This window comes from Bos javanicus, chromosome 24 (genome assembly GCF_032452875.1).
Source record: "Bos javanicus breed banteng chromosome 24, ARS-OSU_banteng_1.0, whole genome shotgun sequence".
Lineage (NCBI taxonomy): Eukaryota > Metazoa > Chordata > Mammalia > Artiodactyla > Bovidae > Bos > Bos javanicus.
Genome location: NC_083891.1, coordinates 26,168,427 through 26,193,897, shown reverse-complemented (window position 1 = coordinate 26,193,897; position 25,471 = coordinate 26,168,427). Strand labels below are relative to the sequence as shown.

General features: G+C 39.0%; 1 protein-coding gene across 2 annotated transcripts in view; it reads right to left on the bottom strand.

Annotated features, from left to right (window-relative positions):
• Positions 1 to 3,849: 3,849 nt before the first annotated feature.
• DSC3 (desmocollin 3) overlaps positions 3,850 to 25,471 on the bottom strand; it is a 56,392-nt gene continuing 34,770 nt past the window's right edge. The window contains exons 12-17 of one of the 2 annotated variants that reach the window (XM_061399686.1): positions 24,643 to 24,867; positions 21,844 to 22,068; positions 18,569 to 18,690; positions 9,760 to 10,017; positions 7,803 to 7,845; positions 7,634 to 7,720 (exon numbers count right to left, since the gene is read on the bottom strand). In XM_061399686.1, coding sequence (XP_061255670.1) covers positions 7,819 to 7,845; positions 9,760 to 10,017; positions 18,569 to 18,690; positions 21,844 to 22,068; positions 24,643 to 24,867 — 857 coding nt within the window. In that variant the 3' untranslated portion in view covers positions 7,634 to 7,720; positions 7,803 to 7,818. Of the gene's footprint in view, positions 7,721 to 7,802; positions 7,846 to 9,759; positions 10,018 to 18,568; positions 18,691 to 21,843; positions 22,069 to 24,642; positions 24,868 to 25,471 lie in introns of both variants that reach the window. The other variant, XM_061399685.1, reaches the window with a different exon arrangement.

Genomic DNA, 25,471 nt, shown 5'->3' with positions numbered 1-25,471 from the left:
TATTTCTATACAGGAAGTGCATCTAATAAGGTAACCCGAAAATCTGTCTTTTATTAATAATTTTAAAAATGTGTAGACACTATTTGTGGTAGACGTATTCTAGATAGCTTTTTCAGACGAGGTTTTTTAAAAGCAATCTTGAAAAGGAATACATTAACTAAATGGGCCAAAAGGTTCTTTTTCTTTGATGAGAGCTAAGTCCTTCCTCAAAAAGTTTCTTATGCTCCAGTAAATTAAACGTAGAATATTCTCATCACCCTTGCTGCTAATCAAGACATTAGCCATATAATACAGAATTATGTGGTGCCTTCATAACTAAAACTTTTATACTACACTTTTTAACAGCATTTGAGGAAGGGAAAGGGGCATTTCCTTTGAATATTCATTTCAAGGGGCATATTCATTTGAATCCTGAATATGGATTCAAAGTTGTATATATTTCCTGTCATTCTACAAAGTGACTTTGTGAAGCAAAATTTTGCTAAATGTTAAACTTGAAAGTTTAGTATACTAGATTAAAATACTGTCCACTAACTAGTTCATAGACTTTAAAAGTAAAATACTGTCCACTAACTAGTTCATAGACTTTAAAAGTAAAATACATATGACTGTTAAAACAACATGAAGAAATTTTCATTTTTTTTCTGCTGCTGCTGCTGGTGCTACATCACTTCAGTCGTGTCCAACTCTGCGTGACCCCATAGACGGCAGCCCACCAGGCTCCCCCATCCCTGGGATTCTCCAGGCAAGAACACTGGAGTGGGTTGCCATTTCCTTCTCCAATGCATGAAAGTGAAAAGTGAAAGTGAAGTCGCTCAGTCGTGTTCGACTCTTAGCAACCCCATGGACTGCAGCCTACCAGGCTCCTCCGTCCGTGGGATTTTCCAGGCAAGAGTACTGGAGTGGGGTACCATTGTGCAGTTAAAAGAAAATGTTAAAATATTAAAATGAAAATAAAATGAATACTTTCCAACCAAAAAAAAATTGTGTAGACACATATCACACAGCTTGTATTTACTTTATGTGTTTTAAAAAGATAACAAAATCAATTTTAAAATATGTGGGAACTTAGTAACAAATATTCAGATTTCTTCTAGAATATTACATCCATTAGCTTTCCTTTACATAAATTACTAGCTTATAATATCCCACATGTATGTTTCCCTCCCATTATGGTTCTGCCGTGCACAGGAGAGAGACGGTTATATAAGACATAGGTTGCATGTATTTCTGCCAATGTTTATCTTGTTTCTAATGGGCTCCAAAGAGCCTTCTGCTTTTGAAGTTACATGTTAGAACAACAGTGTGCTTCTCTGGCACAGCACATGTGTTTGTGCAGCTGCAGGTGTCTTCAGGTTTTGCTCAAACACAGCAGATGTGTGAGTAACTGAAGGGTGTGTCCTCCATTTTACAGATACTTAAAAGCGCCCCGGATTCTGGGAATAAAAGGCAAGGGCAGAACACCAAGCCTCTCCTACCTTGAAGACTCATGGAAATCACACCTGAAACCAGTTTTTCTTGAAGAGAAGTACGTCGGGTATTTTTTCCAGTGTGGTGTTTTCTCAGGTTGACAGGTTGATGTACCGTCAACCTATGTTTGGGTATATGGTGTGGTATGGTTAAGTGTGAGCACAGTGTTGTACAGCAGATCTCTAGAGCGTTCATCCCCCATGATGGAAACTCCACATCCATTGAACAGCAGTTGCCCCTTTCTCCCTGCATCCCCAGCCCCCAGCAAACACCATTCTACTCTCTGCTTTTGTGATTGTGGCTCCTCTCCATACATTACATACATACGATCGTGCAGTACTTGTCCTGCCGTGTCTGGCTTATTTCACTCAGCATAATGTTTTCAAGGTTCGTCCGCGCTGTAGCACACGGCATGGTTTCCTTCTTTTTTTAAGGCTGAATGGTGTAGCTGCTGTGAGAAAGATATGGTCGTTTCTCAAAAATGAAAAACAGAACTACTGTATAAGCCAAAAAAAACCCTGAAATCATGATCTTGAAGAGATAACCTCAACTCTCATGTTCACCACAGCTCTATTCACAAGAGCCAAGAGGCAGAAACACCCAAAGTCCAGGGACGGATGAATGGATAAAGAAAATATGGTGTATACTTACTTCCCTGGCTTTCAACAATTACCAGTTCCTTGTTCAAATAGTACCAGAAAACCTCAAAACGTCTCCAGAAATTCCAGAAAAACATGTGTTACTTTTCTATTTCCAATTTCTTTTTGAAGTCATTATTGAGTCAAGGTGGCAGAAAATAAGCCTCGGTCATTTAGGATTTGACCTTCAGCTCTTTTCTGGGGTTAAGCCTCATCACTCCTGCAGAGTACTAAGCGGCACTGAGTAGGAAGATAGTCTGGTGGTCGGTCATCAACTCACTCAAGCACTCAAGCGGTCACTAAGGAAACTTCTACTCTGATCATGGTCACCTGGGTGCCTTAGACTGGAGTCTCTAGGTGTTAATGTTCTGGCACACTTACAGAGTAGCTAATAAACACAGAAGGACTTAGTTGCTTAAATGAAATGGCAGTTGGGGAATAAAAAATACTATCAGAAAGAAAAACATTCTGTAGAATTGTTTGTGTATTATGAGCACAAATTACAGATGGGAAATAAACGTCTTTCCCCCATTCTCCTTTTCAGCTATATAACCATTAACTTTTGTATTGTATTAAATTCAACTACATAATTTTACTTCCTGTATACCTAACATTCATAAATGTTTTACTAGATACAGTGTTCTGGAGGAGGGCATGGAAACCCATTACAGTATTCTTGCCTGGAGAATCCCGTGGAGAGAAGACCTTGGTGGGCTATAGTCCATGCGGTCACAAAGAGTTGGACATGACTGAAGCGATTTAGCACACACAATGTTCTACATGCTTTAAATATATTAACTCATTTAATCATCCCCATGACTCCATTAAGTTGGTATTGCTTTTTTTTTTTTTTTTTTTTTTTAGAGATAAGAAAACTAAGGCTTCAAGAGGAGATAGCTTTTCTAAAGTCACACAGCTAGCAAGTGGCAGAGCCAGGATTCAGATTCAAACAATCTACCTTCTGACTCTAGATTCCATGCTTCTCAGCCACTGTGACCCAAAATCTAACCAAACCAAGTCTGCCGAACACTTGGAATTTATCCAATATTTTGCTGTCACAAACAAAATTCAAGGAACCTTGTCAAAGTTAAATGTTTACTCACAAAAGTAATGATCACAATAAAAATTCTTAAAATTGAAATCTTAGATTAAAATTGAAAGATTTGGCTACAACCCACACATTCTTTAAATGGGCAGTCTTACATTTGTGGGGAAGCATAAGTGTGTGTGCACGCACACACACACACACACATACACACACCAGGGGAAAGATTTGCCGTGAAGTGCACATAACTATATAATCCATTTGTGGTTCAAGCTGGGAGGGCATGCATCCTATAAGTGACAGACCAAGAAAGAAATATCACCTTTTTTTTTTAACTCATTTTTTCTTGACTACACTGCTCCTCCAAGCAAGAATACTGTATTACTGTATTAACTCTGGAACATTCTGCAATCACAACCTTATAATACTTCACCCAGTCAAAATCAGCTGATAGATAGACACATAGACAGTGAGCAGACAGCTAGATATTTGGAAAGCTGTTCTCTAAATAGCACTCTCCTCCCAAATAGTATAACAATGTTAACAATTTGGTACTGATCCCTTCTCTAAAGTATTTCCCTGTAACTTAAAAGGAATCTATTATTGAGGATTTGTTTCCATGCTGGTCTAAAGTACAATTTTGCAACACGACCACCTTGGAATAATTTAATCTCTAAAAACAGCAAAGACAAGAAATAAAATTAACATTGCTTTATTACACACCTCATAGCTGTAAATACTGCTTTACACATTAAATGTTTGCTTATTTTAACCTGCTATGCTTCTCTAAAAGCAAAGTAACTTCTTTTAAGAACAAAATTAAAGCTCTGTTAAAAACGTTGCAAAACCTCACTGCATTTTTAGACAGATAGTTAGCTGCTTCCTTACAAAAATAAGAAAAATGATCTGTACATTGCCATAAAAATTCAAGCACATTCACTGGAAGAAAAGTGAAAGCTTCAAAATGATATATCCTTTCACACTAAAATAGCCTAATTTTCACCTTACATATAAAAGGAAAGAAGAATACTCTTTGTTAAAAATGTTTACATTAAAACTAAGGCTTTAAAAGGAAAACTTCTCTTTAGCATGTCTAAGAAGCTAGATTTCAGGAGCAAATTAGAAAACAGAAAATGGAGCATCAAATTCACAGACACCCGTTCAATGGAAGACCTGCTATCTTAGAGAGACCCACCCAGAGAGCCATAAGAAATCCCACGACTCCCATGAACACTGTGTTTGTCCTGCACAACCAGTTCGGCCAGTCCTGAAAACGCCTTCAGACTCAGCAGGCAGTCAGCTCTCTTGTTTCTACACTCTATATAAGGTGAGGCTTAGAGAAAGGCTTGATGACACTTCAGTGATACTTCACCAAAACCAAATGGCAGCTGCCACTGGCCTAAGGAAAAAAAGGGGAAGAAAGGGCCTGTCCTAGGACAATTTAAGAAGCAAACAATGTTGCTTTTACTCCCACTCATGTCCTTTTGGTGGCCTCTCTCTTTGCCCTTGAAGGCCTGGGTTTTCATGTTCCTCTACGTGCAAATACCCACTAAGGCATGCTCTCTCCTGGAGTTCCCTGTGTTCCTAAATGACCATATGATCTTTTTCTTTCATGAATTCAAAATTCTTAATTCTTCTATTATTTTAAAAATTTTAATAAAGCAAACTCATAAAAAGTGTAATTCATACTAAAGTGTGATTGATAGCCTGAAGTATTTGCTGGGTAAGTGTTACTGACAAGGTTAGGAGAGAGATGAAAGAAAGTGGGCCTGATGGCTGATTTCCTTGATTCATGCCTATGTCTCCTTAAAACCTGGCAGTGGGGGACTTCCCTGGCGATCCAGTGGTGAAGACTTCGCCTTCCAAAGCAGGCGGTGCAGGTTCAAAGCCTGGTAGGGGAAGTAGGATCTCATATGCCTCGTGGCCAAATAAATCAAAACATAAAACTGAAGCAATATTGTAACAAATTCAATAAAGACTTTAAAAGAGATCCACATCCAAAAAAAATTTTTTTTAAATAAATAAAACAGGGTGGTGATTAGGAAAATGACATTTTATAGTTTCCAGATTAGAACCCACTGCAGAAGTGATAGATTTGGGATCTTAGGACAGTCACAACTCACTTATGTAAAATTTTCATGCCCTCCCCCAATCCCTAGCTCCCTTTACCTGTTAAAATCTGACTGAGAGAACATGGTTATTTGGCTCTAAACTTTTCAAAGTGTTGATCGGTGGGAGACATAAAGAAAATGGTGATAGAAGATTTATTTTTACCAGAATTAGGTTAAAAGAAGTTTTTAATATTAGCACCACAAAAAAACATTTCATCTCTGGAAACCTGCCACCGGAAGTCAAGGAGCCTTAGCTGGAGGAAAACTTAGCCAGTCAGGTTTGCTCCCAGTTCGTGGATAAGAAAAGAGATCAAAAAGCAAATCTACAGTTTCACCTAATCCCCCTCTTTCCACTGAAACCAAAAAAGCTTAATTAGCTGTATACGATATTAAACATTACATAAATGTACATAACTATCTCCTGATATGCTTAGTTATCATGCAGCACCTAAGAACCAAACATAAGTTCTATTTTTAAGACCCTGTATTCCTATCAGAGGACACACCATACCCCAGCCACAGTTAAAAGTAATATCTTCTCCTTTGCTTTTTCACTTTGTTTTAGATGTTGCATTGATTAATGGTTATACAACTATTAATCAATAAATGATATATATGTGCAGAACTGGAGAAAGCAATGGCACCCCACTCCAGTACTCTTGCCTGGAAAATCCCATGGGCGGAGGAGCCTGGTAGGCTGCAGCCCATGGGGTTGCTAAAAGTCGGAGACAACTAAGCAACTTCACTTTCACTTTTCAGTTTCCTGCACTGGAGAAGGAAATGGCGACCCACTCCAGCCTGGAGAATCCCAGGGACAGCAGAGCCTGGTGGGCTGCCGTCTATGGGGTCGCACAGAGTTGGACACGACTGAAGCGACTTAGCAGTTAGCAGTATGTGCAGAACAGTGATACTATAGAACATTGCTACCTCCTGGGCTAACTCAACAAATCTGCCTCCAAAGTCAAATAAAGAATTTTTTCTTTTTTTTGGCAAGAGTCGGGGTGGGGGGTAGGTCCCAGTTCTTCATAGTTGCAAAATTTTTAAATTAATTTAACCTTAAGTATTTTCTTTCAAAATTTTTTTCAACTGGTGATACCTATTATTTGTTGTCTATTTTTTTAAATTTTATTTTATTTTTAAACTTTACAATATTGTATTAGTTTTGCCAAATATTGAAATGAATCCGCCACAGGTATACCTGTGTTCCCCATCCTGAACCCTCCTCCCTCCTCCCTCCCCATACCCTCCCTCTGGGTCGTCCCAGTGCACCAGCCCCAATTTGAAGTAAGTATACAATAATGTGATATTAGGTTTATCATAAGAGTAGATGCTAATTATTTAAAGTTTAAACATCCTTGCCTTGGGGAATTTTACAAGGCTTTCCAGAGGTTCTAGCACATGAACAAATTTGAGAAGCACTAATTTAAGCAACATCTTGGAAGATGTTAAATTGCACCTAAGGTTTAAGTTTCCTTCCCTATATTTGTTTGATTCTTTCTAGCACTGTGTAGTATTTACCTGCTTTAATAAGGAACAATGTATTTTATTTGAAAATAGTAGTAAATAGAAATGCCTGTTAATACTCATTGCTACCATAACTACAAAGGGAGTGTTTCTTCAGATTGACTCTATGGCATAATCACAGTCCATCTAAAAATAAGGTACTCTAATTGCAAATGACTACTGTCAGTAGAAAAACAAAGAGCCACATGTGCTAAACATGCAAATGAAAATATGAAAGTACAATTCTCAAGAGGAGAAAAGCAACTTTTTCTCAGTAAAATTTTCATTACTGACAAGTTACCAAGAGTAGTCCTGAATCTCAGGGAAAGGTCCGTGGAGCAAAAATGGAATTTCTAGTCCAGAAAGCTGTTCTACTATATTCATTCAAGTACAAGTTTCTACTGTTGGACTAATATTTAACCAATGCATTTACTGAAAACATATTTGTAAATGAGAGATGGTCCTTTATAGACCTTAAATCCAATGCTATAGCATGAGATTTCCTGGTTGACTATTTACTCAGTAATAAAAGAGGGAAAATCTGTTCTAAAATTTTTAACTTCCTAAAAAAATCAGTGGCAAATTGCTTGAAAGTACAAATCAGTAGATAGCATAATTTTAAAAATTTAGAAAAATTCATAAATATTCATAATATCTATATATTGCTAGATATATAGAAATAAATTGAATTTTACAATATCTCTTTTAGAAAGATGATGTCTGACAAAGACGTATCTAATTGTAGCACTGTAACATTATCTCTTTGTGCATGTTTCTGCTAAGGCAGTAAATTTGGCTTCCAAATTATTTAAAAAGTCAAGGCCGTCTTCTTCCTGCTTTTCACTGCAGCAACCCACAGAACCGGCTGGAGACCCTCTTCCTTCATAGTTGTACGTAAGGACGTAATCTTGTGATGGCATGTGCTCTTCGTCCTGATTACACAGATGCAATTTCTGTAAAAGAAACAAAAAAAGGGATTGTAATATTGTTTCAAACACACTGAAACCGATAAACATAAAATTTATTTTTATTTACCTTTTATGTTTAATTTTTAACCAGTGTGTCCTCTAATGGATTCCTACATACAAAAAATGCACATGGTTGGTCTATATCACAGCCATACCACAAAGTCAGTACATTCTACATTTCTAGTAACCCATACAAATTAAAAAAAGGTATGCACGTTATATTGAAGTATATTTAAATTACTAATGTAATATTTAAAATATGAATTAATATTTCATTTAATTATTAAGCACAATTAAATTATTATTAAATTAAGGCTTAATTTAATAAATTTTAAATCTTAAAAATTTAAGATTAAATTCTTATCCCTAAATTTTATATCACCACAAAATGGTGATAATATGCATAGTTATTTGGAATTTGAGCTTGAATAGTTAAACAGTCCTGATCTGGAGTTATAGCTTAGTTTGTCAACTAGCTATATGAGTTTGAGCAAGTTACTGAACATCTTTAAGCCTCAGTTTCCTGATTTCTAAAATAAGAATACAGAGAATGACTATCTCACTGGATCATAATTAAATGACAAAATAATAATGCATGAAAAACACTCTTATTAAACAGCCAGCACATAGTAAATGTTCAATCAACATCAACTAAAATTGCTATTTTATGCAGAAATAATGTGGGTAAGGATTACAACACTGTCTTCAGAATCAAGTTTCCAAGAGAGCCAAAACACAGCAAGATAAAAAGACACACAAATTTTCAGTGAAATTTAAAGATAATCAAGATAACCTACACTGTAAAAAGTGGGCCAGAATAGAGACCAAGTAATCAGCCATATTTTTCCTGGCTGGCTGTCACTAGTCTGTCTGTGAACTTGTCAGACTCATGAACTCCCTCCCTTTCTCACCAGTGTACCTGTCCCTTCTCAAAACCAGCACATACTTCCCTGGCTTATGTTAGCAAGTGTCTCTTTATGACCGTTTTAGCATCACATCCCATTATAGACATATACACTGGAGAACACCTCTAAGAGTGTTTCTTAAGATTTGTTCCTCCTCAGTCAACCTGATCTCATATGGTTACTGGCTGTCTAGAAACAGAAACGAGATTAACTCAATACCAGAAAGAATACTTAATCCAGTGGCTCTCTACTCAGGTTGCACATTTGAATCTTAGAGGAGATTAGAAATAAAAAAGAAAGAAAAGCCAAACCAATTAAATCAGAATCATTCAATGTGAAGCACAGCATTAGCACTGTTTAAAAGCTCCCCAGTGAATTCTGAGGTGCTGCCATGACTGAAAATCCCTTACTGAACTTCATATCTTTTACATCCTTGCTTTCCTCTGATTAGCAACCACTAAACGTTTGCATGGTGCATAGCTCATTATGGGCTTCTCTGGTAGCTCAGATGGTAAAGAATCTGCCTGTGATGTAGGAGACCAGGGTTCGATCCCTGGGTCGGGAAGATACCCTGGGGAAGGGAATGGCAACCCACTCCAATATTCTTGCCTGGGGAATCCCATGGACAGAGGATCCTGGCTAATTTGCATGGTGCTTTTACATGAAAAAAAAATGGTTCAGACAGATCATATTATTTCATTTTCATTCTAGAATTCTGTACAGATGCTTTGCTTTCACAGAGAGATGCAGAATTGACTTGGGGATTTTTGTAATTGTGAAGAATGAGATTTCCCCCTCTATTTTTCTATATGAAAAGAGTTTGTGAGATAAACACACACCTAAAAGTGAAATGTAACTTTAGTGAGGAAGAGTAGACTCCTCCAATTTTCATGAGATTTTAGAAATTAAGAGAAATGTGACAGATGAAATAAAATCTTTTAACTTAAGTAATGAAATAAAATCATAGAGCAGGGGCAAAAATAGCCAGAGAGTGAGAGAGAAAAGATACATTGGAGAATACAAAAAAGAAGTTTCTGAAAATAGATGTTAATCTCAATTTCCTAAAGTTCTCCACTGGGACATTTAAATTGTAGAGACAGAATGCTCAGGGAAACTCACTTCACCAAGACGGGGTTGAGTGAAATTTTGCCACTCGGAGTAAGTGTATCTGGAATTCTCCACCTCAACAGTGCCTCCTCTGCAGGAGTCCAGGGTGTGATGATGCCCAGCCCCGCGGCACGACTCCAGCGTCTGCTGTCCTCCTTTCACCATTTCAATGCTTTCCTGCCCTCCGTTTTTGACTCCAGATCCCATAGTGCCACAAAAGCCCTGGTTAGCGTTGTTGACTGTCTGGGTCATAAACCCATTGGCAGAACACTGAAAAAAAATAAAAGAAGACAATTCATATCCGTTGAAAATGGATTCAAAGTAAAGTCAAAAGGAGGCAAAGGAGAAACCTTGTTTACTTCTAAATTTTTTATTCATTTATTCATTCATTCAACAGACATTCATCATTTTCAATTGTGTGCCCAGTCAGGATGCAAAAATAGAGACATGGTCCCTCAGTGGCCCCAATGAGCTCTTACTCCAATGAAACAGAAAAACAGACAATTACTCTAGGAAAATGATTACCATGATGTATAGGTGAACACATCAGAGGGCTTCCCTGGTGGCTCGGTTGGTAAAGAATCTTTGTGCAATCGAGAGACTTCCTACAATGCAGGGCACCCAGGTTCAATCCCTCAGCTGAGAATATTTCTTGGAGAAGGAAATGACAACCCACTACAGTATTCCTGCCTGGGAAATCCCATGGACAGAGGAGCCTGGTGGGCTACAGACCATGGGGTCGCAAGAGTCGGACATGATTTAGTGACTACACCACCACATACGTGAACACAGAATGCTAGAGGGACAGAGGAAGAGTATGAAAATTCAAGCTCAGAGAAACTAAGTGGGACATACTGGGGAAACTCCAAGCCGAGGGACTCCTATTGGAAATGGGAGAATACATTATCTGCAAGAAGATCTAGATGCAAACACAAATAGACTTCCTCGAGGGTTCTCAATTATAGCCTGTTGAGAATGGTTACCACAGATGTTTAGAGAGACAGAGAGAAGCTGGAGAGGTCATAAAAGGCTATGCTAAAATTTTTTAGAAAATCTTGAAGACTATCAGTTCAGTTCAATTGCTCAGTCGTGTCTGACTCTTTGTGAGCCCGTGGACTGCAGCACACCAGGCTTCCCTGTCCATCACCAACTCCCAGAGTTTACTCAAACTCATGTCCATTAAGTTGGTGATGCCATCCAACCATCTCATCCTCTGTCATCCCCTTCTCCTCCTGCCCTCAATCTTTCCCAGGATCAGGGTCTTTTCAAATGAGTCAGCTCTTTGCATCAGGTGGCCAAAGTATTGGAGTTTCAGCTTCAACATCAGTTCTTACGATGAATATTCAGGAGTGATTTCTTTTAGGATGGACTGTCCAAGGGACACTCAAGAGTCTTCTCCAACACCACAGTTCAAAAGCATCAATTCTTTGGCACTCAACTTTCCTTATAGTTCAACTCTCACATCCATATATGACTACTGGAAAAACCACAGCTTTGACTAGTCAGACTTTTGTTGGCAAAGTAATGTCTCTGCTTTTTAATATGCTGTCTAGGTTGGTCATAACTTTTCTGCCAAGGAGCAAGTGTCTTTTAATTTCATGGCTGCAGTCACCATCTGCAGTGATTTTGGAGCCCCCAAAAATTAGTCTGTCATTGTTTCCAGTGTTTCCCCATCTATTTGCCATAAAGTGATGGAACAAGATGCCATGATCTTAGTTTTCTGAATGTAGAGTTTTAAGCCAACTTTTTCACTCTCCTCTTTCACTTTCATCAAGAGGCTCTATAGTTCTTCTCTGCTTTCTGCCATAAGGGTGATGTCATCTGCATATCTGAGGTTATTGATATTTCTCCAGGCAATCTTGATTCCAACTTGGGCTTGATTCAGTCCAGCATTTCTCATGATGTACTATGCATATAAGTTAAATAAGCAGGATGACAATATATAGCCTTAACGTACTCCTTTTTCTATTTGGAACCAGTCTGTTGTTCCATGTCCAGTTCTAACTGTTGCTTCCTGACCTGCATACAGATTTCTCAGGAGGCAGGTTAGGTGGTCTGGTATTCCCATCTCTTTCAGAATTTTCCACAGTTTATTGTGATCCACACAGTCAAAGGCTTTGGCATAGTCAATAAAGGAGAAGTAGATGTTTTTCTGGAACTCTCTTGCTTTTTCGATGATCCAATGGATGTTTGCAATTTGATCTCTGGTTCCTCTGCCTTTTCTAAATCCAGCTTAAACATCTGGAAAGTTCACGGTTCATGTACTATTGAAGCCTGGCTTGGAGAATTTTAAGCATTACTTTACTAGCGTATGAGATGAGTGCAATCGTGTGGTAGTTTGAGCATTCTTTGGCATTGCCTTTCTTTGGGATTGGAATGAAAACTGACCTTCTCCAGTCCTGTGGCCACTGCTGAGTTTTCCAAATTTGCTGGCATATTTAGTGCAGCACTTTCACAGCATCATCTTTCAGGATTTGAAAGAGCTCAACTGGAATTCCATCACCTCCACTAGCTTTGTTCATAGTGATGCTTTCTAAGGCCCACTTGACTTCACATTCCAGGATGTCTGGCTCTAGATGAGTGATCACACCATCGTGATTATCTGGGTCATGAAGATCTTTTTTGTACCATTCTTCTGTGTATTCTTGCCACCTCTTGTTAATATCTTCTGCTTCTGTTAGGTCCATACCATTTCTGTCCTTTATTGTGCCCATGTTTGTATAAAATGTTCCCTTGATATCTCTAATTTTCTTGAAGAGATCTCTAGTCTTTTCCATTCTATTGTTTTCCTCTATTTCTTTGCATTGATCACTAAGGAAGGCTTTCTTATCTCTCCTTGCTATTCTTTGGAACTCTGCATTCAAATGGATATATCTTTCCTTTTCTCCTTAGCCTTTTGCATCTCTTCTTTTCATAGCTGTTTGTAAAGCCTCCTCAGACAACCATTTTGTCTTTTTGCATTTCTTTTTCTTGGGGATGGTCTTGATCACTGCCTCCTGTACAATGTCATGAAGCTCCATCCATAGTTCTTCAGGCAGTCTGTCTATCAGATCTAATCACTTGAATTTATTTGTCACTTCCACTGTATAGTTGTAAGGGATTTGATTTAGGTCATACCTGAATGGTCTAGTGGTTTTCCCTACTTTCTTCAATTTAGGTCTGAATTTGGCAATAAGGAGTTCATGATCTGAGCCACAGTCAGCTCCTATTCTTGTTTTTGCCGACTGTATAGAGCTTCTCCATCTTTGGCTGCAAAGTATATAATCAATCTGATTTCAGTATTGACCATCTGGTGATGTCCATGTGTAGAGTTTTCTCTTGTGTTGTTGGAAGAGGGTGTTCGCTATGAACAGTGCATTCTCTTGGCAAAACTCTGTTAGCCTTTGCCCTGCTTCATTCTGGACTTCAAAGCCAACTTTGCCTGTTACTCCAAGTGTTTCGGAGAAGGCAATGGCACCCCACTCCAGTACTCTTGCCTGGAGAATCCCATGGACAGAGGAGCCTGGTGGGCTGCAGTCCATGGGGCCGCTAAGAGTCGGACCCAGCTGAGCGACTTCACTTTCACTCTTCACTTTCGTGCATTGGAGAAGGAAATGGCAACCCACTCCAGTGTTCTTGCCTAGAGACTCCCAGGGATGGGGGAACCTGGTGGGCTGCTGTCTATGGGATTGCACAGAGTCGGACACGACTGAAGTGACTTAGCAGCAGCAGCAGCCAGGTGTTTCTTGACTTCCGACTTTTGCATTCCAGCCTCCTATAATGGAAAGGACATCTTTTGGGGATGTTAGTTCCAGAAGGTCTTGTAGGTCTTCATAGAACCATTCAACTTCAGCTTCTTCAGCATTATTGGTCAGTGCAGAGACTTGGATTACCATGATATTGAATGGTTTGCCTTGGAAAGGAACAGAGATCATTCTGTCGCTTTTGAGATTGCATCCAAGTACTGCATTTCAAACTCTTTTGTTGACTATGATGGCTACTCTGTTTCTTTTAAGGGATTCCTGCCCACAGTAGCAGGTATAATGGTCATCTGAGTTAAATTCACCCATTCCAGTCCATTTTAGTTCACTGATTCCTGAAATGTCGATGTTCACTGTTGCCATCTCCTGTTTGACCACTTCCAATTTGCCTTGATTCATGGACCTGACATTCCAGGTTCCTATGCAATATTGCTCTTTATAGTATTGGACTTTACTTCCCTCACCAGTCACATCCACAATTGGGTGTTGTTTTTGCTTTGGCCCTGTCTCTATTCTTTCTGGAGTTATTTCTCCACTGATCTCCAGTAGCATATTGGACACCTACTGACCTGGGGAGTTCCTCCTTCAGTATCCTATCTTTTTGCCTTTTCATACTGTTCATGGGGTTCTCAAGGCAAGAATACTGAAGTGGTTTTCCATTCTCTTCTCCAGTGGGCCACGTTTTGTCAGAGTTTGAAGACTATGGGGACTCAAAATAGGGAATTAATAACAGGCAGGGGACTTTTTGCTTTTGTTTTTGCAGCACTAGGTCTTAGTTGCGGCAAAAGGAATCTTTGTTTTGGCATGTGGGATCTTTAATTGCAGCATGTGAACTCCTTGCAGCATGCAGGATCTAGTTACCTAACCAGGGATCCAACCTGGACTCCCTGCATTGGGAGTGTGGAGTCTTAGCCACTAGAAGCCACTTGGAAGTCCCAAGTGACATATTTTTTCTAAATAATATTAGACAACAATGTGAAAGACAATATGAAGGAGACAAGTTTAGTGTCATGGATATCAGAGAAGTCAAGAATAATTCTAGGTGAAAAATGACAAGGATAGAAACCAAAGTAGAAACAGTGACAATTCAAAGAAGAGGATGGACTCCATAGAAAGCTTACTGGTGGTTAGATGGATGAGGCAGCACAGGGAAGGTCAGGAGTTATTCCTATGTGTCCTGCTTGTGCAGCTAGACAGACGGCATAATTCACAGAAATGAAGGATGCACTTGTGGGTGAGAGGAGGGTGAGCAAGTCAGTTTTGGACATGGTAAACTTGAGAAACCTGTGGTTATCCGAGATGAGTATATAAGAATGTGGTCTGGAGCTCAGGTGAGAGACCTGAGCTAAAGTATAATTCTGGGAGTCATTTCCATGTAGCAGGAGCTGAAACCATGGGAGTAAGTGATCTCATCCAGAGAAAACTGCAGACTGAAAGAAAACAAGCTAAGAATAGAATGACAAGAAAAATCATGTTTTAAGGGGTGGATAAAGGAATTAGAGCTGTGACAGAATTGATCTGGAATAACCACTGAGATAATATAGAACTAAACAGGCATGACTCTGAAGCTAAGAGAGGATTAGGGTAAGGTCAATGTTGCAGAAAAAATCCAAGTAGGGTAAGAACTGGCTCAAATAAAGTAAGCACCCATGAGAGTCAAGTAAAAAAGTGGCCAGTGGTGATCCTTGTCAGGAAAATTTCCAGAGTGCTGAGTGAACAGGACTATAGTCTTGGAGAAATTGAGTAAAAATCTTTCTCTCAAAAAAATCAGTTTCAAAGAAAAAGAAATACGGAAGGATCTAGGGGGAGTCAGAGTCAAGACAATGTTTGGAAATGGAAAAGATTTGATTAAACATTAACTTAATGGTGGAACTGCACATCAACCCTCCAGGTCATTGGGGAGAATTTGAGTTATAGCAAATCATAATCTTGGTGTATCAGTCCAAATTGTAAACCTTCACTTTCATGACAACACCCCCAGTATAAATAGGTACCATTATGTCATCTTCTTACCAATTTATGTTTTATATTTAATAGGCAAAGTCTCTATCAAAGCAAGAATTTTCAAGTTCAGATGATTTACTGAATCTGAAATAGATCCATATATCTTATTTCACTGCCTAAGGAAAAAAATACAAGTAAAGAGAACTGAAAAGTAGCCATTTGGTGGCACTGCTACCCTATATTTTCCGCTTAGGTTGTTGCTACAGTAAAATTCTATTACCAAAAAAAAACATTCTTATTATCAAATCCTCTTGATAGCATGATTTAATCATTATAAGTACATGTTCAGAGATCATATTTTGAAGCTAGTGAAGGGGAACTGGAAATAAACTAAAATCAAACCTGAACCCACAGTGCCATTTCACATTCTCTCTGATCTTGGTTCCTTCCCACCCACCTCCAAGGACCTCCCTGAAGTTTGTTCTCATGGGGCATCAGCAACTCCTTCTCCACATCAAGGATTTTCAGATTTACTTTTTCAGTTTTGATATTTCACCCAACTCGTAACCCCATGTGAATGCCTTTGACTTAAACTCAGATCTGAAGTTACCACCTTTACTCATGGCATTAAAATAAGTTTACATACAAACCGTGAAATATGGTTGCATTTTGTAAAAATATGCCTAAAATTATACACTGGTATAAAATTAATAATTTCAAGTCCTTTTGAGAAGTGCTAGTAACAGAGAACAGGTAAATAGGTGTGAGTATGTTATAGTGGAGCAGCTAATCAACGCCACCAACTCCAGCATCAAATGGCAAAGAAAAAACAGTGAGTGCAACTCAGTCATTCCATTCCTAGACATAAAATAAGAAGTTACTATGAGTAAAATAGGGATAAGAAATATTTTAAATGTATAAATAAGATTGTTTACCACCAACCATGGTGTAATGGTAAAAGAATCTGTCTGCCAATGCAGGACACGCAGGAGACGTGGGTTTGATCCCTGGGTTAGGAAGATCCCTAGAGGAGGAAATGGCAACCCACTCCAGTATTCTTGCCTGGAAAATCCCATGGACAGAAAAGCACGACAAGCTAGAGTTGATGGAGTCACAAAGAGTCAGACATGACTGAGCACTCAAGATTGTTTACTTTTAAATAACAAAATAAAAAGTAGAGTCAATGTGACAGAAGCTATAAGCCAGGGACAGTGACTTTATATCAGGCCTTTTCTACATCTCAGGGTGAATATAGATATTTCTTATCAACTGTTTTTCTTTCACTTCCTTTCCACCGTCAGACAAAATCATAACTCATCTATGTTTGACATGCCTGCATGAGATACCCTGTAATATTTCTCCATTTATAAAATAGATTTAGTCCCTAGTCCTTGACTTATACTCTCTGGGCTTCCCTGGTAGCTCAGCTGATGAAGAATCTGCCTGCAATGCAGGAGACACCAGTTCAATTCCTGGGTTGGGAAGATCCCCTGGAGAAGAGATAGCCTACCCACTCCAGTATTTTTGGGCTTCCTTGGTGACTTGGTTGGTAAAGAATCTGCCTGCAATGTGGGAGACCTGGGTTCAATCCCTGGGTTGGGAAGATCCCCTGGAGAAGGGAAAGGCTACCCATTCCAATATCCTGACCTGGAGAATTCCAAGGACTGTAAAGTCCATGGGGTTACAAGAGTCGGACATGACTAAACGATTGCAACCCCATCGACTCAGGCCTGCCAGGCTCCTCTGTCCATAAGATTTTCCAGGCAAGAATATTGGAGTGGATTACTATTTCTTCTTCTAGGGATCTTCCTGACCCAGGGATCAAACCCACATCTCCTTCATCTCCTGCTTTGGCAGGCGGATTCTTTACCATTGCACCATGGTTGGTGGTCAACAATCTTATTTATACATTTAAAATATTTCTTATTCATCCATATTTCAATTTTCCCATAATCATTATTCTAGAAGAGTTATCTAGCTCATGCTGAAACTACCAAAAGATCCCAATTATTTATCCTCCCCAGTCCTATGTCTTCCCGATCTTGTTGGTCAGCACACCAGTTCAGCATCACACTACTTACATTATGCCACCTTCATGCAGAAAAGCCATGACTAGCTCTCCCTCATCAAGAGAATAAATCTACAACCCTTTAGTGTGGCATATAAAAGTCTCATCTCCCACTGCTTTTTTATTATATCCTCTTCCTCCAGAACCTAATCCAAGTGTCAAATCTCTATTCCAGAACATCATCTCTTCCATTTTAAATCAATTTGTGTACTATTTGTTGAATAATCCCTAAACTTTACCATCTCCTTTTTTCATTCATTAGGCTGTTGTTCATGTCTTCACTTTCAAACCCTCCCTATTCTTTAAGTTACAGACTAATCTGTGAATCTTCCACCAGGCCTAGAAAGGCGATCTCTGGTTTGATCCAGAAATCATGAATATACTTTGCAGCACCAGTATCTTTGAATTCCACCTGTACCCTACCAAACAGGTGCTGTTTACTGTCATGCTCCTATTTAGTTTTCCCACAAGAGTGGATTCAATTTTTCATAAAGTGAAATCTTTTTGAGGGAAGAATATGCCTTATAGGAAGTCTATATATTTCCCCAAAAAGAGAAGCATAGGCCCAAGCACTACAGAGATATGTAAGAAAAAATAGTGGCAGTCATCTTCCAATCTAACCCCGTCCCCCACACACATACATTTTTTAAAACACATATATCTTTTTTATATTTTCTTAGTTTATCTTGAGAGTTCTCAGCAAGTTTTTCCTATTATAAATGGTCAAAGAGTGAGATAAACAAATAATATCTGAAAATACACGTTGTAGAGAGCAGTCAAAAAGATTGCTCTCATAGTAAATTCACAACATCAAAGCAGTAGTAGTAAATCATAACATGAGAGGATGGAAAAAAGATAACTAAAACAATATATCTGGTGTAAGATGTTTAATAAATGCCACTACATAAGTCTTTGAATATTGGCAGATAAATTTACGCCTACAAAATCTGACCAAATTAAGAATATAAATTAACTCCTAAATTTTGTAGTAACTTCATAAAGATGAATTAAAGAAATTATGGAAAATACTCAGACATAAATATCCGTTTTTTAAAAAAAAATCACTTACCACCTTATCATCTCCAGGTGCTTCTGTGTTTGATATAATTAGATTTTGCTGGGCCAAATCGTCTGGAAAAGCTTTTTTATTTCTGGCACTAACAATTCCACATACTAAAGTTAGCAATATAGCTGAGTTAAAAACAAAAACAAAAGTTTAACATGAGCAGAATAAAATACTCATCTTTTATTTCTTATTACCTAAGATACACAAGAAGAAAATAAGACACCGAACATCTAAAGTAATAGGCCATGATTTGGCTTACTTTTAAAATTTAAAGTAATTATATTTATATTTTGATTACAGCCCTCTTTAAGAGTTTGAATTCCACCCACCATTTAAGTATTTCAAATCATGAATTTTTTTTAATTAATTATATTTATTTAGACAAAGACTTTAAAGAGATTTACTACTACTACTACTACTAAGTCACTTCAGTCGTGTCCAACTCTGTGCAATCCCATAGACAGCAGCCCACCCGGCTTCTCCGTCCCTGGGATTCTCCAGGCAAGAACACTGGAGTGGGTTGCCATTTCCTTCTCCAATGCATGAAAGTGAGAAGTGAAAGTGAAGTCACTCAGTCATGTCCGACTCTCAGCAACCCCATAGACTGCAGCCTTCTAGGCTCCTCCATCCATGGGATTTTCCAGGCAAGAGTATTGGAGTGGGGTGCCATTGCCTTCTCCAATTAAAGAGATTTACTGACTCACAAAAGAATGGTTTGCCAATGTGAAAATATAACAAAACAGACTTCTCCCCCTACCACTGCCCACCCCAGAATAGAGTTATCTCCCCAGGTATCTTAATTAAACTTACTTTGTACCTTGCATATTCAGAATTCTCATTCTACCTCATAATTGTATGAAGCTAGAATATGTGATAGTAAAACTAATAGCAACAGCAACCACAATTCTTCACAAGGTTCAATAAGCCCTCATACCAAGGACTGCAAACCTACAGCCCTGAATCCAGCCCACCATGCTGTGTATCACTCATGAGCTGTGGTTTTTATATTTTTAAATGACTGAAAAAATTCAAAAGAATAATAGTTTATTACAGGTGAACACTATATGAAATTCAAATTTCAATGTCCATAAATCAAGTTCTAATGGAACACAGTCATGCCAGTGGTTTAAGTATTTTCTATGGCTGCTCTCTCACTACAAGAGCAGATGTGATTGGTTACAACTGAAACCAGATGGCCTGCAAAGTTTAAAATATATACTATCTGGCCCTTTATAGGGGCTTCCCCTGGTAGTTTAGATGGAAAAGAATCCACCTGCAATGTAGGAGACCCAGGTTTAATTCTTTGGGCCAGAAGATCCCCTGGAGGAGGAAATGGAAAGTGGACCAACCGGTTACATTGTGGCCCCTTGTTACTTTTCTGGCTCCATTTCTTACTCCTCTTCCCTCATCCCCTACTCTCAAGCCACTTCAAGCTCCTTGCCTTCCTTGATTTCTCCAAGCATTCCCTCACCTTAGGGCCTCTGAACTGACTTTACCCTCTGACCCAAAGCTCTTGGCTGATTCTTTCACCTCTTTCAAAAATCATCAAGGATAACCTTCTCACTTAGGCTGGCCCAACCACCTATTGAAAATGACCATCACTAACATCCAACCTCACCCTCACCCATACACACTCTACCCCACTATAGACCCTAATTATTTGGCTCTACTTTTCCCTCCAGGGTGTTTATTTATCACTTTACTGTCACAAGGAAGACTTTGTTTTGGGTTTGTTAATTTTCATCTGCTTTGTCCATTGATGAAACCCAAGCACCTAGACACTTCCAGTATATAGTAGGCACTCAGCATATACTGGGCTTCCCTGATAGCTCAGTTGGTAAAGAATCTGCCTCCAATGCAGGCGACTCCAGGTCAGGAAGATCCCCTGAAGAAGGGATAGGCTACCCACTCCAGTATTCTTGGGCTTCCCTTGAGGCTCAGCTAGTAAGGAGAAGGGAAAGGCTACCCACTCCAGTATTCTGGCCTGGAGAATTCCATGGACTGTATATGGGGTCGCAAAGAGTCAGACACAACTGAGTGACTTTCACTTTCTCTTTTTCAACATATATTAGTACTTATTTTGTTGAGTTGATGAAAAACAATGAACACATTTAAAATGTACCATGCACTGTTTTAAGCTCTTCATATGCATTAACTCAGTGAATCTTCAGTGTTACCCCCATAAAATAGCTATTATAGGGCTTTCCTGGTGGCTCAGTGGTAAAGAATCCACCTGTCCATGCAGAAGACATGGGTTCAAACCCTGGTCCAGGAAGATCCCACATGCTGTGGGACAACTAGGCCCATGAGCCACAATTACTGAGCCCATGTTCTAGAGCCCATGAGTGCCAACTACTGAGCCCACACACCACAACTACTGAAGCGCATGCCCTAGAGCTCATGCCCCACAACAAGAGAATACACGCAATGAGAAAGCTGGGCTCTGAACTAGAGCGCAGCCCTCACTCACTGCAACTTGAGAAAAATCCCCAGGCATGCAGCGACGAACGCCCAGCACAGCCATAAATAAATAGATAAATAAAACTTTTTTTAAAATAAATAAGAAAATAAGCTACTACAGTCATCCCCTTTACAGAGGAGGAAACTGAAGCACAGTAAAAAGTAACTTGCCCCATATAACATGGCTTAAAAATAATACAGCCAAAGTCCAAAACCAGACAGTCTGGTTCCAGAGTCTTACTCTTAACCACTAGTCCTATCACAGAATAAAGGAACAACAGCTAAAATAGGCTGAAGGATTGGATGGAAACGAAAAGACAAGAAAAAAGCATGGCACCATTGGAAACTACACAACTGGTGAGAAGGAGGTTAACAGAATTTAAGAAAGCTGGCAGGGTACACCCAAGAAGAAATACTGCTGTGATTTGAACATCTCCCACAAATCTGTAACTGAAACGAAATGATGTAAAATGCAAGTGGCTTTTGGTGGACTTGCATGTGGCAGAAGTTTTTAGATTGTTTGATTTGACCTTAAAAGGGGTAATACGAGGACCAAGAAATAAGAGCTACACCATGACGGGTTTGACACAATCTAAGGAATTTTCAACAGTTCTGTCCCAGTATGAAGTCTCTGATCTCCAAAAGGATCTTGCTACCTCTCACAGAAAGAGGCAATCAGAACTCAGAAAATAACACAAAAAGAATTTGTAAAGGGGACTCATGTCTGATGGATGGTTGGTCAAGATTTGTTTTTAAAGACCTTTCCTTGCACTCATATTTGTCTTTTATGTTAACATTGGGTAAGTAAAGGGACTTACAGAAAAGTAGTGCTATGCCCAGAAGTATGGCAAGGATCGCCCATTTGCCAAGTATCACGTCCGCACTCCGTGCAGCAGCCCGGCATTGAACGGGGTTAGTACAATCACAGAGGTTCACTCTCAAGGTTTTTGTTGCAGATAGCCCTGCTCTGTCTTTTACAGCAACAGGAATGAAATATTCTTGAAATTGGGCATTTTTCTGATATGCAAGACGGGCAGCTGTATCTGAAAGAAAATAAAGGAATTATATTTTTAATGAATGTGGATTCCTCCTTTAAAATTTGTTTTACCACTTCTATTTTTTAAAGATATCATTCTCGAAGAACCACCTGCACGTGAAAATGGATGAAAAAAGATGACGATCTTCAACCTTTTCAAGCATTAATATCATCGTATATATGTCACCCACTGTAACTTTTTCGAAGAGAGGCTTAAAGAAATAACTTGGCATTACAGTGACCCAGTAGCATTTCAGCAATATTTAACATCCCCTTATCTCTTCCCTTATCAACAAGCTAATGATGCTAGATTGGCTCTTGACATACACTCTAAGCATTTCTCTAAAGTAGCAGCTTACGATACTCATAAAAAATTAACACCAACAGTTACACGTAACAGATGTCCTATGTTGATATTCTCTTATTTATTTACCTCCTCGTACCTGTCCACTGTCTTTAGGTATAAGACAGTGTTTCAAAACACAACAGACCCTTGGTTAATAATGCCTTCCCTCTGGAAGTAATCTCAATACCAGAAAGCTAATGAACATCCCCCAGGCTAGGTAGGCTCACATCAACATGGATATAGTTATATCCTAACAACACAAATTTATACAAACTGTGATATTTCCCCCATGATCTTGTTACCTTATTTCAATGATCCATATTATCAACTGGCCAAAAGCTCCACACACTTTCAATGGCAATGACAATATTTTGGGTTTTGTAATAAATGAAATGACAAAATACCGCAATGTACCTCCCGGAAGTGATCTGTAATGCTTAAGTGTTTCTTAAATGCACTGTTAGAGCTAGTAAGAACTTCAAAGATTTCTGGCTGTACCTCAGACCCAAAGCTCCCCAGAGGAATGTGAATTACCACTGAGGGTTATTTGGAACTTTTGCAGGATTATATTGTGCTGTAAGTAAAACCTTTCAAATCCCTCTCGTCCCTCAAGACCGCAAGCTGAGCCATATCCATGTCTTATTCATTCATATTAGTGCAGCAGCCTCTGACTTTCCTTGCCATTCAACTCTGTCCTCTTCAGATTACCTTCTAATTATTATACCTGTCACTTCTTTAAAGACATAAATCCAATACAGCACTGCCTTGCATGCACACTCTCAAAGGTCAGTCTGGCTGGTATAGAAGGCCCTTCACCACCAGATTCCATCCTTCCTCCTGCCAAGCTCTCGGCATTCCTACTAAAACCTTCTAAACACCAATGCTTACTTATTGTCCTGGTATTTTCCTTCTTTTATGTATATTTGTTTATCAAACATTTATTAAGGAGTTAGTATCTACTAAGCACTGGACTAGGTGCTGGAAATACACAGATGGGTTAGGAATGTTCTGAGGAAGTCATGTAATAGAGTAGAAATGTAAACAGATAATAATACAACATGAAGATTATATGTAGACAAAATAGGTCAATATTAGGTTCTCCATAAATATTATGAATTAATACCAAGCTAGAAGTGGGCGGGCTTCCCTGATGGCTCAGTGGTAAAGAATCCGCCTGCCAAAGCAGCAGATGCAGATTCAATCCTTCCTTCTCAGGAGGATCCTCTGGAGAAGGAAATGCAACCCACACCAGTTTTCTTGCTTGGAAAATTCCATGGACAAAGGATCCTGGCGAACTGCAGTCCATGGGGTCACAAAAGAATCAGACATGACTCAGCGACTAATCAACAACAACAAAGAAGTGGGAAGGAGGTATTCTAGGCAGAAGGAACAGCATATGCAACAGTCGAATTGCATGAAAGAGCATAGCATAGTAACAAAACAGTAGTGATCTATGGCTGTAACACAGAAAATTGCAGCCTCTAGAAACTACCATTGTATGAGGTTGCGCTGCAGGCTTCAGTGGCTGGCCCCTGTCCATAGCCTACCATGTTTCCTTCCAGAACATCACAGAGTGCTTTTCCATATACCCAGATAACTCATTTCCAGAGTTTTTTCACTAAAATTTAAGGTGCCCATCTTCTGTTTTTTCTTCATCTTACTGTAGTGACTTCAAAAACACAGCAAAATCAATTTGTTTTAATAATAAGTTGCCCCTGCTAAGCTTAGTCATTTCAGTCGTGCCCAACTCTGTGCGACCCCACAGACGGCAGCCCACCAGGATCCCCCATCCCTGGGATTCTCGAGGCAAGAACACTGGAGTGGGTTGCCATTTCCTTCCCCACTGCGTGAAAGTGAAATTGCTCAGTCATGTCCTACTCTTAGCGACCCCATGGACTGCAGCCTACCAGGCTCCTCCGTCCATGGGATTCTCCAGGCAAAAGTACTGGAGTGGGTTGCCATTGCCTTCTCCAAAGTTGCCCCATAGTTTAACAAAGATTTTTGTCTTTGTTGTAAATGCAAATATTGCCTTCATAAAAATTATGAGTTTTTTTTTAATTTTATGTATTAATACAATATATAACACAGGCCCCATACAGTATTTGCAAAAGCTAAAGTTAGCCTTCTAAAATCTGTTCATGAGAATCCATTTTACATTATGCTTCATGTGAATAAAGCAGTAAATCCATCCTCAGTTATTTCAGAGCATACAAATCATTATTTTTCATAAAATACCATTAACTCTGGTGATCGTCCATAGTCTGTTGATTTCTGGAGAAGTGTTTGCCAAGCTGAAGTAAAATGGAGCACCGTTGATGGAACTGTCATGATCAATAGCCGAAATGTCAACATAGTCCATGTTTCCTTTGCAAATAACTAGATAATCTTGAAGTATTTCTGGTGGGTTATCATTCACATCTTCAATGCTAACTGCGAGGGTTCCAGTACATGATCTACCATCTAGGAAGAAAGAAAAAAAGTTGAGTGTAGTTCACAGTTTTTTAAGGGAAAAAAAAATCAGCTAGATTCTAAATATGCATGGACTTTTTAATTTTTTTAATTTTATTTATTTATTTTTGGCTGTGCCAGGTCTTCATTGCTTGCACGTGGGCTTTCACTAGTTGTGGCAAGCCAAGATCACGCTCTAATTGCACTGCACGGGCTTCTCATTGCAATGGATTCTCTGGCTGCAGAGCACAGACTCTGGGGTACATGGGCTCAATAGTTGTGGCACACAGACCTAGTTGTCCCACAGCATGTGGGATCTTCCCAGACCAGTACCCTGCATTGGCAGGCAGATTTTTTTTTTTTTTTAAACACTGAGCCACCAGGGAAGCTCCTGGGTTTTTTTAAATAAATAAACTGATAATTAGAGAAAATGGCAAAGAAGAAGGTAGATGGATAAATGAAACCTGTAGAGCATCTAAAATGACTACTGTGCTGTTGATAGTATCAGATATAACTGCCGATAAACCTTTAACCAGAATTTTTACCAAAAAATAAAAATAAATGTCTGAATTTCAAACTCTCTAGTTCCTTGGGTTCCTTTTGGTACAGATGTCAG